Below are 15,078 nucleotides of genomic sequence, written 5' to 3' on the forward strand. Positions count from 1 at the left end.
AATTAACAAAATTGGTAATTTTAAATCATTTGATAATAAACTTGTTCTATAATTATTCAATAAAATTTAACTGAGTATTTAGAAATTACTACTCACAGTACATTAAAAGATAAATTAGTTAAAGTGATAATTAAAATTTATTTAGATTATTGATAATAATGTTCAGTGAATGAAATTTGATATTGTCCATTTATATTGTGGTATTGTTAACACAAATAGATTTAGTGTAATTTTTACTGGAAACACAAAATTTAATTGTATATGGTTTATATAGACTGTAAATTAGTTTTGTAATATCTGGTATTATTTCAAGTAGTTGCAACAACCATTTTTCTAGAGATATGTTAGAAAAGAATTATACAATATGTAAACAAAACAATAATAATAATAATGAAATGACTTGGAAATAAATAAATAAAAATTTATAAACCTAGATGGATTTGAATTAAATTTTGAAAATTTGTAGATATTATAAAAAACTTAGTAACAGCAAATCATTAAAAATCACATTTCTGTTCTTAACTATTCCATTAAATTTAAGAGAAGTTACGTGGTTGGTTAAACATATTTAACAATACGTTAATTTTAACAAAATACTGTCCTTATTTATTGCTTATTAAAAAATAAATAGATAAAAGTCATTGTTAATAAATAAATATCAGTAAATTTGATGTAATGTTTACTTAAAACACAAAATTGTAAATTTAAAAATAGGAATAATCTCACAGTCTTTTATGAAGATAAAAAAGTACGTATATATAATATGATAATGATAAGAAACCTTAAAAAAAGTTTAATTAAAAGTCTAATTATCCTGTTAAGTGTATTAACATAAGAACTTAAAACATTTTTTTGTAAAAAAAATGTTGCGTGGATAAAGTAAAAAAATAAATTGTAGGAGTATTTCCATTAATGTAAATCCCTGTATGAGGCGTATTTGGTCCATTCGATAAAAAATCTCTCTATAATAAAATACAGGCATTCAATGTTTTTATTATTGCTGGCAATATAAACAAGACATCAAAAAGGATTGTTGCTTGACACGTAATTAAGTTTCCTTTTATAAATTTATTTTTTTAAGTATCGGTCCACGGTATAAAAGTATCTTTGGAGTCCGCTGAATTCAGAAAAAGTAATTTATTTTGATAAAATGTTGTTATCATCGTGGTCTATAAATCTCCCCTGAGAAAACTCTCATATGCCTGTCCGTGTCTACCTAATGTCCGCTTGGAACAAAAATTTAACTTTTAGGGAGAACTTATTTGCTAGTTATTTTATAACATCAAGAAAATTGCCTAACTTGCCATTTTCCCCACACACAACTACGTACACTACATTATAATGTAAGTTCTCTCGGTTAACCTCTCACAAACGTCACAACACCAAATAAAAAACTACGCAACGAAAATTACCTTTTGCACCGCCATTCTTCCCATTTATAAATTACTTTTTTTATTGCCCCACTTTGAATTGGTGGTGCGGCTGTTTTTGGATTTCGTCGTCAAACTTGGAGAATGGAGGTCTGTTTGGTTTTCATATTCGAATATATTTAAACTTTTGCTATCAATTATCGATATTCATTGAGAGAGGTTAAAGACTTCTTAAATGTCTTAAACAGTCCAATACAGCTCTCTCCACTTTCGACATAATTTTATGCATTGCCTTTGTTCCGTATCTGCTTTTCTTATTGAAACAGGGCAACTTGTTAAATAATAGTTCCCCATTCATAGCTTGTAGCTCGTTATACTTTTACATCTTATTTTTTTCTTTTTTTTTTGTTTGTGCTTTCTTTTATTTTGACTCTTCAATTAACTTGCCATTTCGAATATTGGGAGAACTCCTTTGAAACAATAGGAAATAACGGTTTTGTTGTAATTATTTAATATATTTGAGTGACCAACGATTGAACAAAATATTCGCATTTTTTGTTCTGAATAATTTAGGTAATTTAAACTGTTGAAAATATCGATTGTTCGGCCGATAAAAATTTGATTTTGTTTGAGGCTGCCACTTTTGGTCTTTGAATGTGTTCAAACTGATGCCACTAATATTTTTATGACAATCACTTTGTCCGTCTTGAAAGAGTTTTGACGTACACTGTCGCTCGTATATAACATAGAGCAACAAATTATAAATATACTAGAAACTAAACTAGGTTGTTTTACTGCATAGTTGCTCTAATTTTGAACCTTGAATTTTTTTCAAATATTAATAAATATCTAACTGAATCTCTAATAAATAATTATAAAGGCCTTATTGTTATGAAACACTGCATAACTGACAATAATATGGATATTTAAACGTAGACTTTCATTAAGACCAATGTGAATTTCCAAAGTTGCTCTATATGTGAGCGACAGTGGACGTTGGTTGATCTGACAGTGTATCGGTATCTTTTGAGAATTAACCATACTCAATTTGTCCTTTTTGCTACTAGAAATTAAATTACGCGTCTCCTTTATGTATATGGCATCGTAAAGAACTAAAAAAAAATAGGAACGTCGATTGAACAAATTTGAAATTCGCTTGTAACATAAGTAGATATATTTTATTTACCATATAGTCGGATAGATCCTTCAGTTTCCCCCAGAGAGTTTTTCGAAATGCATCGATAATTCCCGAAGTCACCAGTCTGTAGGTTCCGGACCGTCAGCCTCATGTGCGCTCTGTAGATGGTGTTCTCCATCATGTCGGTGCCGTACTTTTTGGTTGGCAGCAGCATTACGTTCTCGTACACCCAATAACTGATGGCTCTTGGGTAGGCCTCGGTATGACAGTCTATTGTCACATCAGTTCCAGCTGGAGCGCCCACTAATTGGTTAGGGACCCATATCATCGGAGAAACTGAAACAACGCATTCATTTAAATAAAAACAACAACGAAAAAAAAAAAAAATGTACAAACACAAAAGCACCCGAACTCATACAATGGTCCATGTTCTCGATATAAAATATTATCAACGTTTTTATTGTACTCGTTTATCGTTATTACTTTGCCATTTATGTTATTATTCAAATACTTTACATGTACATCGGTAATCAATGTTCAATTTACAACATTTATCGTTGTTAATTAGGAGTTTGGCCGTTTCTGTTTCTATCGACGACATCGTTACAATGTTTATTGTCGACCGTTTTCAATTTGTCAATTGTCTGTGTCATTTAAAGTGATTAGTTTATGTTAATTTTACATGTTACCAAGCACGTTTGGTGAACGCACTTATGGGTATTAACATAAGTATTATGATTAAATTTGTTTATTTATTAACAGTTTATATTGTTAACTGTTTTTTATTTGCCGATAAAGTTGTTCACATGATTGATATTGTTCCTGTCTAATTATTTTTATTCATAGATCATTGTAATTATTTCCTATATTTTCAGCCAAGTTTAACTGAAATATTTATATTTATTAATTATTACGATGATAATACGTATTATAATTATTTTCTAGTCTGTCGTCTTTAATTTACCAATTATATTCATTAATTATTTAAACTAATATATTGCTAATTCTTATGTTATTCTTAATAGAATATAGTTTGTCTTTGAAAAATATTATAATATTCATCATTCTTAATTATTATTTATAGTAATGGCCATAATTATAGGAACTGAATAAAATATTTATATTAAAAATATGAGCTGTGTTACTTAAATTGGATGCCAATACCTATAATGTTTATTATTTTTTCTACTACTGTGCTTGGTCAATGTAATTTTATGCTTTCAAAAATTTTTTATATTTCAATGAACAAAATTATAGCAATTTTTTACTTTTATTGCTCTTTGTGAATTCAAAAAGATTACTTACAAGCTTATTATAATTATTTAATCATTGGTCGAAGTGAAACTGTAAGAAAAAATATAATTCAGCGTTACAAAAACTTGAAAAAAAATCGATAATTGGATGATTCGAATATCAAAAGACAATCCAATCTTAGCTTCAACTGAAATTAAAGCAAACCTGGAGGAAATGGGACTTGCTGAAACGAGTTCAAGGACTGTGAGAAAATGGTTAGTGGATGGGGGTTCGTTTGATCCCAGACCCTGGTTTCTACTAAAAATGTGGAAGTCCAGTTTTGCTTAGGATCACTTTCACTGAACCACAAAACATTGAGGATGAGTAGTTTTTAGTGACGAGTCTAAATTTAATTTATAAAAAATTGATGGTTCTGCTTATCTTAAACATCACACAGGGACAAAACTATACAAAAAGTTTGTTATACCCACAGTGAAACATGGTGTTCAATTATGCTATGGGGATGCTTCAATTCTTCTGGTGTAGGCCCCCTTAGACTTTTTTATATAGAGGGATATTTAAACAACAATTTACTTCCATATATTGAAGAAATAATGCTCTTAATAAATGTGTTACAACATGAAAACGATCCCAAACACAAATCCACCAAAGCATCGATGTCTTGTTTTGCCTGTCCTAATCTGCAGACATCAACCCTATAGAAAACATGGGAGACTCATCACAGCAATTTAAGAACCTTGAAGAAATATAGGAGATGGGTCAAAATTACAAAAAAAAAGGATATTATATAAAGGGTAATGTTAAATTAAATAACACAAATTTTATCATTAAAAATCTCTTTCAAAATTAATGTTGCTATATTTATGTCCAGCTCGATCCAATTTTTATAATAGGGTATAAAACAATAATAGTAAATTAATATTAAACAGTTCACATTAAATAAAAGAATTATAGATAAAATATTTAACATAGTTTTTAAAGTTGCCATAATAATGACCACTACTGTATGTATATTTATGGTTGATATCGTCAGAATGCTTTTTATGTATTGTAATTTGAAAGAAACATTTATTTTTATTAATGTTTAGTCTTTATGTATTTATTAATTTATTAATTATCATGATATCATATTTTTATTGTTATTTTATGACTATAATAATCAATTTCTAATTATAATTTGATCAAACTTATGATGAATTTGTCTCTGAAGTACATCTATTTAAAGTAATATGTTCGTTGTTTTTAAGCCAAAAAGTGTATAAAATATTGAGTGATATTTTTTATACTGAATTCCGTTATTGTACCCCTAAAAATTCTGCAGGTTTTGCCAAATAAATTGTAAGAATTATCAAAAAATTCAAATTGTTGGAGTAAGATATATTGTCTCTGAAGTACGAATTATTTAAAATCATATTTATTTTATTAGTTACTTATATATTTATATGTATAGTTGCATATTTAAATTAAAGCCCTTCTTAATGAAATAACCAAGCATAATTATTTAATAACAAAAAACAGAGTAACGAACGAAGACTTTATATAAAAGAGGTAAAATAATTTTAGGGCTGGAAATATATAGAAAGTTTTTAGTTTGTTTGTTTTTAAAACAGCGGATAAGGTAACTAGTGAAGTTGCCGCCTATTATAACTTAAACTCGGCGAGAGTTCCGATACAAAATAAATTACAACAATTTGTGTAATTATGGTTTGTTAAAAAGGTTCGAGGGGGTATTTTATGTTTGTATTTAGCGCAATTAATAGTCGACGTTTCGTTGAAGTCACAAATAGAGTTGCACGTCACAACAGTCCTCCACCTTTATCCTATAATATCGAAAAGAGCATCCGCGAGTATGAGAAAAAAAAAGGACAAATGACAGTAATTTAACACTGATGCGGTAAAGTGTATTATGTAGTAAATTTTTTGTCTGAGGGACATACAGAATGTCAATGTTAAGGGAGTATAATAATAACAGTAATACATACAAAATTTTTAACAAATAAGTTTTGTTTTTGAAAAGTTATTTTATTCATTCCACTTTGGGAAGAAAATGTATATTTTTTCGCGCGGTCGTATTGTACGGGTAATATTTTCTGACGTGTCCAAACGTTGTGCAATTTCTCATTCGGCCACTTCCATGTCTTTCCCCACAATATACTCCATCATAAAAATATCTATCCCGGTATTAATTTTGTACTGAATTTCTGAAAAATACTTCTGTCCGCCGCAGAAAATAAAATTCCACTACATGCACGTATAAATATTGCCAGTCATTTGACTGGCTCATTTAATTAATATTATTAGGAATTCAGTTTCAATTTCTCCATATTATTCTACAATCTTGTGTTCTTGTGGGGAGCACTACATAACATGCAGCAAAGCACTTTGATCAGTCAAACGTAAGCAACTAGAATCAGATATATCTTTTTGTTTGAAACTACCAATGTAACTAGGTAAAGACCACATTATACATAATAGGACCAATCGTTCAAATTACATGAATTCAATAAACTTCAGGTCTATCTTTTTATTCCATTAATATTATTCAGTGCAACCGACTAAATTTAAATTCCATCTAAATTAAAAGGTGGGCTTTAATTTATGAACATCTGAACAAAATGATATTGTAAAAAAGACAAAAAAGTTTTTGTTGTTGTTAAAATGAAAAAACAGAGATTACTTGATGTGTGAATGATTTTAATGTTGCCAGACTGTTGGCAAAAAATAAAACATTTCGCCATTCATTGTTTGTATTGTCCTTAATTATATTATAATCACAAGTTAACATCTTGTTCATTATTTTTGCTTATGGCTTTTTTATAAACTGAAAGTGGATTGTTAATTTAATAAGTTTTTGTACTCTGTGGTGACAGTATAGAAATACATTTTAAAGGGCAAAGAACCATTTATTAACTATTAAGTATTGGAAAGTATTCTAAATGATAAATAATGAGAAGTTCTACTTCATTCAACATTTTGTTTAGATATTTCTCCATGTGACTATTATTTATTTTTGCCTTTTCGTAAGTTTTCAGTTAGATTTTAATCTGGACTTTTTGCTGAAGATCATTATCATGCATAAAAATCCATGGAACTGGTAAATTATCATTGGAAAATGGTTCTATTTCATCTCTCGTGGTATCTCTACACATGAAATGGTTCTATTTGGAGGACGACGAACGTATTGTTTACCATCTGGTAATTAATGGCGCATCCACCAATTTTATACAATTCGTGTATTCGCCAATTTTTAAACTGGTCATATACTATGGCAACAAAAGGTACCCCAAACCATAACCTTTCCTCCACCGTGGCTCAAAGTATTTGTAGGTTCCAAAATTTTTATTTGGAGGATGACCAATGCATTGTTTACTATCTGATCATATTTATGTTCGAATCTTGTCTTGTTCGAATATTCTTTTTTGATCTTTACTGAAATTCAGTCGACGTCTGATTGTTCTACTAAACATACTGATATATGACCCAATTAATTCATTTTTATTTGCCTAGAAGACATGAAAGGATTTCGTTTATTGATTCTTCCAATTTGTCTGTCTATAAAAGGAGTTGTTTCTTTGTTTTGACGTCTTCATATTGTGTTTTCAATTGAGTGTGTTGTTTCATATTTATTACTAACATTGTAAACCATTTTTCGGAAGCATTTTAAGCTTTCAGCGACGCCAACAATATTTAGATCTTGATTTTTAATTATTATTTCTCTTTTCTCTGGAGTACAGACATCTTTCATCTCACTGAAAGTGAGTTATTCAATTAAACTAGAAATATATTCTTATTATTAACAGTATTTTTAAATATTGCCATAAAAAATAAAGATATTCGAATGTGCTATTTATTTGGCCTTCTGCACTTGGCAAATAATTAGTAAGATTTCCAATTCTTGGAGAAAGACATTTTAATTTTAATGTCTTATTACTGTACTACCAATGAAGATGAATCAAATAATAAATAAACAATATACAGTTACATTCAGCATTATACCTAACCCTGTGTTAAATTTAGTATATTGGACAAAAAAATTGGTTCAATATATTTAATTAAAATTTTGTTTGGAATACGTTCCATAATTTGGTTAGGAACATACAATCAATGTGCCTGAAAATAGAAAAGATAATATCTATTAATATAATATGTCAATTTAATAAAAAAAGAAAATAATTTTAGCAGTGTCCATTTATAGTATGAAATATTTACCTACTTTTTTGATATTAAATGGCAGCCCATAACATAAAAAAACACGTAACGATTTATCGTTTATTTACAATTCGATAAATTATAGTCATAAACATGGTAAAATTATATGTACGCGTCTTTTGTGCCCAAAACATGTACGTATGTACATATTTCTTGAGTGTTAATCGAATATATAGATGAGAATAATAGTGTCAATACACGAAGTGATTTACCATAGAATTTGTGGACGTGCTGGAACATTGTTTCCTGCAAGGTGCAGCATTGTTATTTATCGTGGAAGTAATTTCGACTAGCCAAAATGAATTTCAGACATTTGTATGAGAGACACACAACAATGAGGAAATATATTTTATAAATGAATTATTGCGAGATATAATTCTTTTCATCTTTGAGCTTTCCTTCTGGACGTATCTTCCTTTTGTCGAATAATAAAGTTGGGAGTGTTACCGGGAATATAAACCATACACCACAAGCAATTTATTATCGCATTCATTAATTGTCGGCAATTTAACAACCGGAAAAGGAAGTTTTCTCACCCGGCGACTTCTATTAATTAACTGCTGTCCAAACAGACTGTATCTCGTCATTTCTAAAAAAGCTTGCACACAAAATGTTATTCAAATGAGGCTACAGCTGGTCTACAAAAAAAAATCAATCCTCCGAAAGTGTTGCTCCGTTCAATATTAGTTCGTTCTTTGGCTGATACAGAAAAGAGAGGCCATTATGTTTATAAGTGGCACTGTAAAAATAAGTTATCCTTCTGTGTTATTAGCATACTACAAGTACACTTTTATGCGAAGATATTATCATCCTGCTTGTTATGTTCGTCCTGTGTGTATATTCAATATAACACAATGTATGACCTTTTTTATTTTTTTTATGGCTTTAATACCTTTTTATTTCGCATTTTACATGGTTATTAGAACTTGCCATAATACTTCAAACAGCTTTCCATTCAATGGGAGATACAAAGTCACGTGTTTTCATGTGATTTCGCATGGAATTTACTATGGTATTCATTATCGCAGTCCTTAACATAATAAGTAAAACTGGGTCTTAAGAAATGCTGTTAAATGCAAGTATCTTTAGCCCCTTTTGCATATTTATTAGGAAGAAATGGGTTTAAAATGCATATAAGATATTCGACTACATCCACTGGCATTATTTAATGCCTACGGAGACGGGACTGATGTTTATTTATGTCATTTTTGCAATGATATGAGACTGCATTAAAATATTAGTGTAATGTCTTGCTTGAATGTATCTCCTGATCTTTTCACTGACGCCATTGCAACTGGAAAACTAATTTAGTTTTCGACACAGAAGTATTTTTATAAATGTTATACAATGTATGTTGTTCGTCGTAAAGGACAAATTAATAATTTTGTTAATTATACTGTATAAAAATACGTGAAAATTTTATTTTATATGTGTTTTAATAAATTTCACTAATTGTGAATATTTAAACGACTCTTTTGTGCACTGTCACTAAATTATTTCTGTCATTAATTAAGATTTCGTACGCTTGTAGTTTGGTGATAAAAATATATGTACAATTAAATTATTGTTATCTTTTTCATTTGAATAATTGCAGTATTTGTTTTTGCCATTTAAATAAATATAATGAACGAAAATATAAATTGATTAAAATATTGTAGCAAACCAATACATCAAATGTTTCGTATTTATTTACATTTAACGCATAATTTGTTTTTATTGATCACCTACATTTATAAAATCTGCATCATAAATTAACGTAGTGTTTAATGTTCAATTTAATTAATGAATAATTACTTAAATTCGTATGGGTGAATTAATTGATATGTGTTTAACCAATTAACTTTGTAATCTTAATTTTTAATTACTGTTAATATATAAAATTGACTATAGAAAATTGAAAGTCCTTTATCTAAAAATCAATATTGTGTGTCCTTCTTTTAATTTCAAACGAAGTCTTATAGGAAATCTTTTGTTTTATATAAATAAATTCACACAAAGGTCTTTCAGTTTCATTGTATCTCATCCATTATAAAGGACCTAAGTTAAATATTTAATATTAGGAATTTAATATTCACATATTTTATTTAAATAACATGTCACATGTGTTTGATATTACGTTGACACTCTTGCAATAAAGCTCTTAAATATAAAAGTGCAAATATTCAATTATTATCACACAGCACGATCAAATATTTAATACTTTTTCACCTGTTTATTAAAATGTTAAAAGAAATTTGTCCTAAAATTTGCTATCTACTTTTTTGTTGACATATGTTCTTTCCTTTTAATACATTTCGACCTTAAAATGTCTTACATTGGGTATAATTATAATAAAAATGAAAAATTTACTCTTGTTATAATTAAATGACTTCTGTCCAAAGTATGGGAGGAAAATTCGTAAATCAAACAAAGTTGTCATCTAAAAATTGATACATTTAAATAAATTGACAAGTGTACCCAAGTCTATTTACAAATTTGACAGTTTAAACAATGTTAAAATGAAATTTTCAAGAATCCACTTGTTTGATATTACGTTGACACTTCGTCATAAAGTTCTTGGTTATAAAAGTGTGTGTAAATACTCCATTATTCAAACACTTTACACTTTTCCACTTATTTGCACCAAAATTAGGTGTTACCACAGTGATGTCAAATTTCTATTTTTTATTAGTATGTTATTTATTTGATTATGTAAATTATCAGTAACCAGTAATCAAAATAATCAAAATAATTTCTTAAATTTACTAAGGTTGAAAAGCCTTAAACAATAATTTCAAGGTTGAAGTAACATCTTAAGGAGTTTAAATGAATTGACAAATGAATATGCACTTTACAGCTTTAACACTTCAGTGACACTTCGCCATAAAGTTCTTGTGAACAAAGGTGTTTACAAATACATTATTATCATTACTTAAAATCTTTAATATTGTTCACCACCAGTTTACTTAAATGTTACGTGAAATGGACTTTCCTTTATATGTACAGCAAATTTATTCATATTTTCATTTAATTAGATATTTATTAATATTTGAATAAAATTCAAGGGTCAAAAGTAGGGCAAGCACAAAATAAAACGACCTTACGTACATTTAGCCTTCCCTTTATTTAGTATCTAGTGTCATATTCATTATTTTTAATAACTGCTAAACACCTTTTTTGTTTCAGTAGCTTTTCAACACAGTCCTTCGATATTTCTTTCCATTGATTTTGAATTTCTTCATAGATTTCGTTCATATTTGGCAGTCTTTTTGCATGGATTTTCGGATCAATTTCATTCCAAAGGTTTGGATTAAGGTCAGGGCTTTGTGGTGGCCAAGGCATTACATGTATTCCTTGAGAAGCGAAGCTTTCACTAACCTGGACGTGTGTTTTGGTCCAGGAGGCACACGTCCAATCTAGAAAAACATCCCTAAAACATCAGGGCTGCTTCACCATGCTTCACACTAGGTAGTAGGAATAATACCTTTCATTAATTGGTCTTCTCACCCATGAGTAATTGGAAGCTACTTTCATCGGAAAACAAAATAGTTTTCCATGCCATCTGTCCAGTTCACATGGTCTCTTGCTCTATTTTTTGCAGTTTGCTGATTTTCTATCATAGAGATCAGCTTCTTCTTTCTTTATCTTTTTGTAAAAAGAGAGATTTGAAATGTTAGACACAATAATAATAAAATTAATTTAAATTAAAAAGAATCGTTCTTTTAATAAAATGATATATGATTATATATCAACAATGAAAAATTTTCTGTTCACTATTTTTATTACCAGGTTGAGCCAATTTCTATTTTGTATTATCCATATTAGACATTTTTGATATTGAAGATGTCACAGACTTAAGGGTATTATTAAAATTAACTGTGTTTCTATCAATAAGTAAAGGACTGTTCACAAAAACTATTTTCTTCGGTTAGATAGATCAGTAACCTCTAAACTCAGTGTTGGAGTGGCTTTATAACGTTAACAGTTTAAAAACCGTTAAAATAAAATTTCCAGCGACGCACGTATTTCTTAAAATCTGTCGAGAATCAAAAGCTCACTTGAAACATACTCCGTGCTCTATGGCAGGATTTTCTCTAATAATTTTTCCTTCAGCACAATAAGTATTGTGGAGCGGAGCAAATATTTGCGGACCAGTGTAGGGAATATCGAATGAATTTTTTGCGGTAACCGTTTCAAGCGTGTGCGACAATTTATCGGTTACGCGACTAAGAGGCTTTAACGTGTTGCGCCGCACATTACCCCCGACGAAATTAGATTAAGCATTTTTGTCTGTCAGAATGATGACTCAAGCCCGCCTTAATCAAATTTTTCAGTCCAGCTCAGTTCCGCAGTTTGCGGGATGAAGTGTCCACGTTTGTTGCACTCCGCGACGTAACGTCCAAAATATGTCACCCCGGTTAAGAATTAAAATGATTCCACGTTGATTTGCGTCGTGCACAAAGGAATTCCGTTTGTACGGTGCTGGTGGCGTGTTTATGTATTCAATAAGGTTCGGCTGTTGTCCCCCCTACCCCTGTATATGCGGGAGGGCCGGTTAGTTTCGAAAGACACAGTTCAGCAATAAAGGGGGTAACAGGGTGAATCCCCTTGTTTAGAAGTATTATAATGCTGCATAATAGAGTCTCCTCAAATTACTTCGGTGATATTTATGGTGGGCATGCCGGCTTGAGTTGGGAATTTATGCGGCCAGGTTTCTTCAGGTTATTTTCAGTAGTAACATTACCATGAAGATGAATGCAAAGAGTGCCGGAGCCGTCTTACACGCATATCAGGATCTTATTGTTTTACATTCAGTCCCCGTCTCTGTGGGATCACGTAACTATACACAACACGTCAGATTGTCGTTATGCAAATTGTTAGTACGTGGCAATATGTTACTACTATTCAAAAAATACACCGGCACTGTATTTGTTTAAGTGTGAGTCTGAAAAAGGAACCTTTGACAATCTAATTTTTATTATTGTGGACTATTTATTGGACTGTCTGTCTAATCATTTGTTTCACTGCTCACTACTGTTGAAGCCTCACAGTATGTTTTATTTTTATTAATATTAACAATGATAACATTTCAATATTCATAAGAATTCGTACCAATCACTAGGGAAATCTTAAAAATTTTACTGCCAGAACAATATAACCTGGACAGAAAAGTATAAAATATTTATAAATTATTCAGGTCTAAATACAGACTGTCTCCAGTTTATCACAACATTTAAGTATAAAATATTTACGTCAAGTTGTAAAAGCTAGGAAAAGTTAATTCAACCATCAAAAAAATATATTGCATAATAAACGACTTATAAAAATTATTAGACGTGTTTTACAAAAACTGACAATCAAATTTATTGAACTAATATACAAGGAAATAATGTTTATTTTAGTTTAATGTATGTACTGTTATTAAAAAAGTCAGACCCACAAATTTATTTAAATTATGTTCATTTAAAAATATACAGCGAGTTTCTAAAACGTTTTTATAAATCCCCACCAGTTATAATGTGTATTAAAGATGATATTTAAGATGCTGTAAGTGATGAAGTCATAAGATTTTTGTTTCGCTGGTTTAAGAGTGGTAATGAATGTATTGAAGATGAAGAACATGTGTTAAGGAAGAAATTTAGCATTCCTACTTGATCTTGTGTTGTATGAAAGTCACTTTAACTTTCTTCAAATCTCAAAACGGCTCAAAAATATATAAATATCAACAGACCAATCAAATTATATTCTTTAAAAAGTTACGTGCTTCTTTAATTTTCTGTGGACAAAATTATGGCAACTTTTTAATTTGTGGTCTTTTGCTTTATAATTATTTAATCATTGGTCGAAGTGTAAGAAAAATTATAATTCAGCTTTACCAAGACTGAGAGGAAAAAGAAGAAAAAAAGGTAGCTAAAAGTTTACGGCCAAATAAGTGAATCGTTTCCTGTATTATTAAAAAATTTAGAGAAGTGATTAGTTATGAAAAAATATATCTGAGTTTGGACAACATGAAAGGAAACCAATAACTGCTCTTAATAAATGTGTTTCAACATGAAAACGGTCCCAAAGACAAATCCAAAATTATGACAGACTGGTTAAAAGATCAAATCATCGATGTTTTGTCTTGCCCATTCCAATTTCCAGATAACAACCCCGTAGAAAACATGGGAGATAATTTTTATAACCAAATTTGACATAAACATTTGACATATTTAATTGAACTCATCACAGCATTTGACAAAGCTTGAATTAATAGAGTGATATATTTTGAAAGTGATCGAGTACATTAACTTTTTGTTTTACAATTTTAACCTATCACCGTGGTATAATGTTAAAATAAATAACACAGATTTAGTCATTAAAAAACCCTTTCAAAAATAAAGTGGCTATATTCATGTCCAGCTTAATTAACAAAATATATATGCAGCTTTTAATAGTTCTTATAATACTGTATAAAAAAATTGCTATAAAGTAAAAAAAATTACAGATATTTATAAATAATATGAATCTAGAGAATGTAAAACACTTTGCCCATGTTATTTAACTGGTAATTCGGCACATAAAATATGCGTAACAATTTTAATTAACAAAACAATTTGTTAATACTGAGCGAACCAATAACATAATAATCCGATAATTTGTTTTTACACTGGACGCCAAATTATAACTAAATTAGTCACATTCACTGCCGCTAAATCAATGTCAAATTCGAATTTCCAGTGTGAAAAGCTTTTGTCTAAGTCACCTGTTATCATTGCATATTTGAAATACTAAACATGTTTCAAATTTTCAGTGCAACTACGGAATGCAATATTAAAGTGGCGTGAAGACTTTATTAACAATCCCCAGTTCATTATTCGTTATGACCACTTCAGTTTCAATGCAAACCGATTTCGAAGGAATCTTAAACGTCAACAATACACCGAAGATATTCGATTCAAGCCGTTTAATCAACCCCTTTGTGTGTTTTTTTATGTTATTTTACAAATACACGCGACCACATTTTTCCACCACACCCACATAACAATTACGCAAAGCTTATCGGGGTCAAACGATTCACGATGATGTGCTGTTTATAGAGTTACGGCTGCATTAAAGACGTTCAAGTATCATAATGCGGTATTGAGC

The 15,078-nt window shown here is 29.6% G+C and overlaps 2 protein-coding genes across 3 annotated transcripts in view; one reads left to right on the plus strand and one right to left on the minus strand.

Moving 5' to 3' along the window:
* The window catches only part of LOC109608352 (uncharacterized), a 345,665-nt gene that overhangs the window by 121,889 nt on the left and 208,698 nt on the right, over positions 1-15,078 (plus strand). The window lies entirely within an intron of this gene.
* LOC109608351 (lachesin) overlaps positions 1-15,078 on the minus strand; it is a 246,395-nt gene that overhangs the window by 42,650 nt on the left and 188,667 nt on the right. For both annotated transcript variants that reach the window (XM_020024773.2, XM_020024772.2), the window contains exon 6: positions 2,557-2,844. In XM_020024773.2, coding sequence (XP_019880332.1) covers positions 2,557-2,844 — 288 coding nt within the window. The remainder of the gene's footprint in view (positions 1-2,556; positions 2,845-15,078) is intronic.

The sequence above is a fragment of the Aethina tumida genome, chromosome 1, assembly GCF_024364675.1.
Source record: "Aethina tumida isolate Nest 87 chromosome 1, icAetTumi1.1, whole genome shotgun sequence".
Taxonomy (NCBI): Eukaryota; Metazoa; Arthropoda; class Insecta; order Coleoptera; family Nitidulidae; genus Aethina; species Aethina tumida.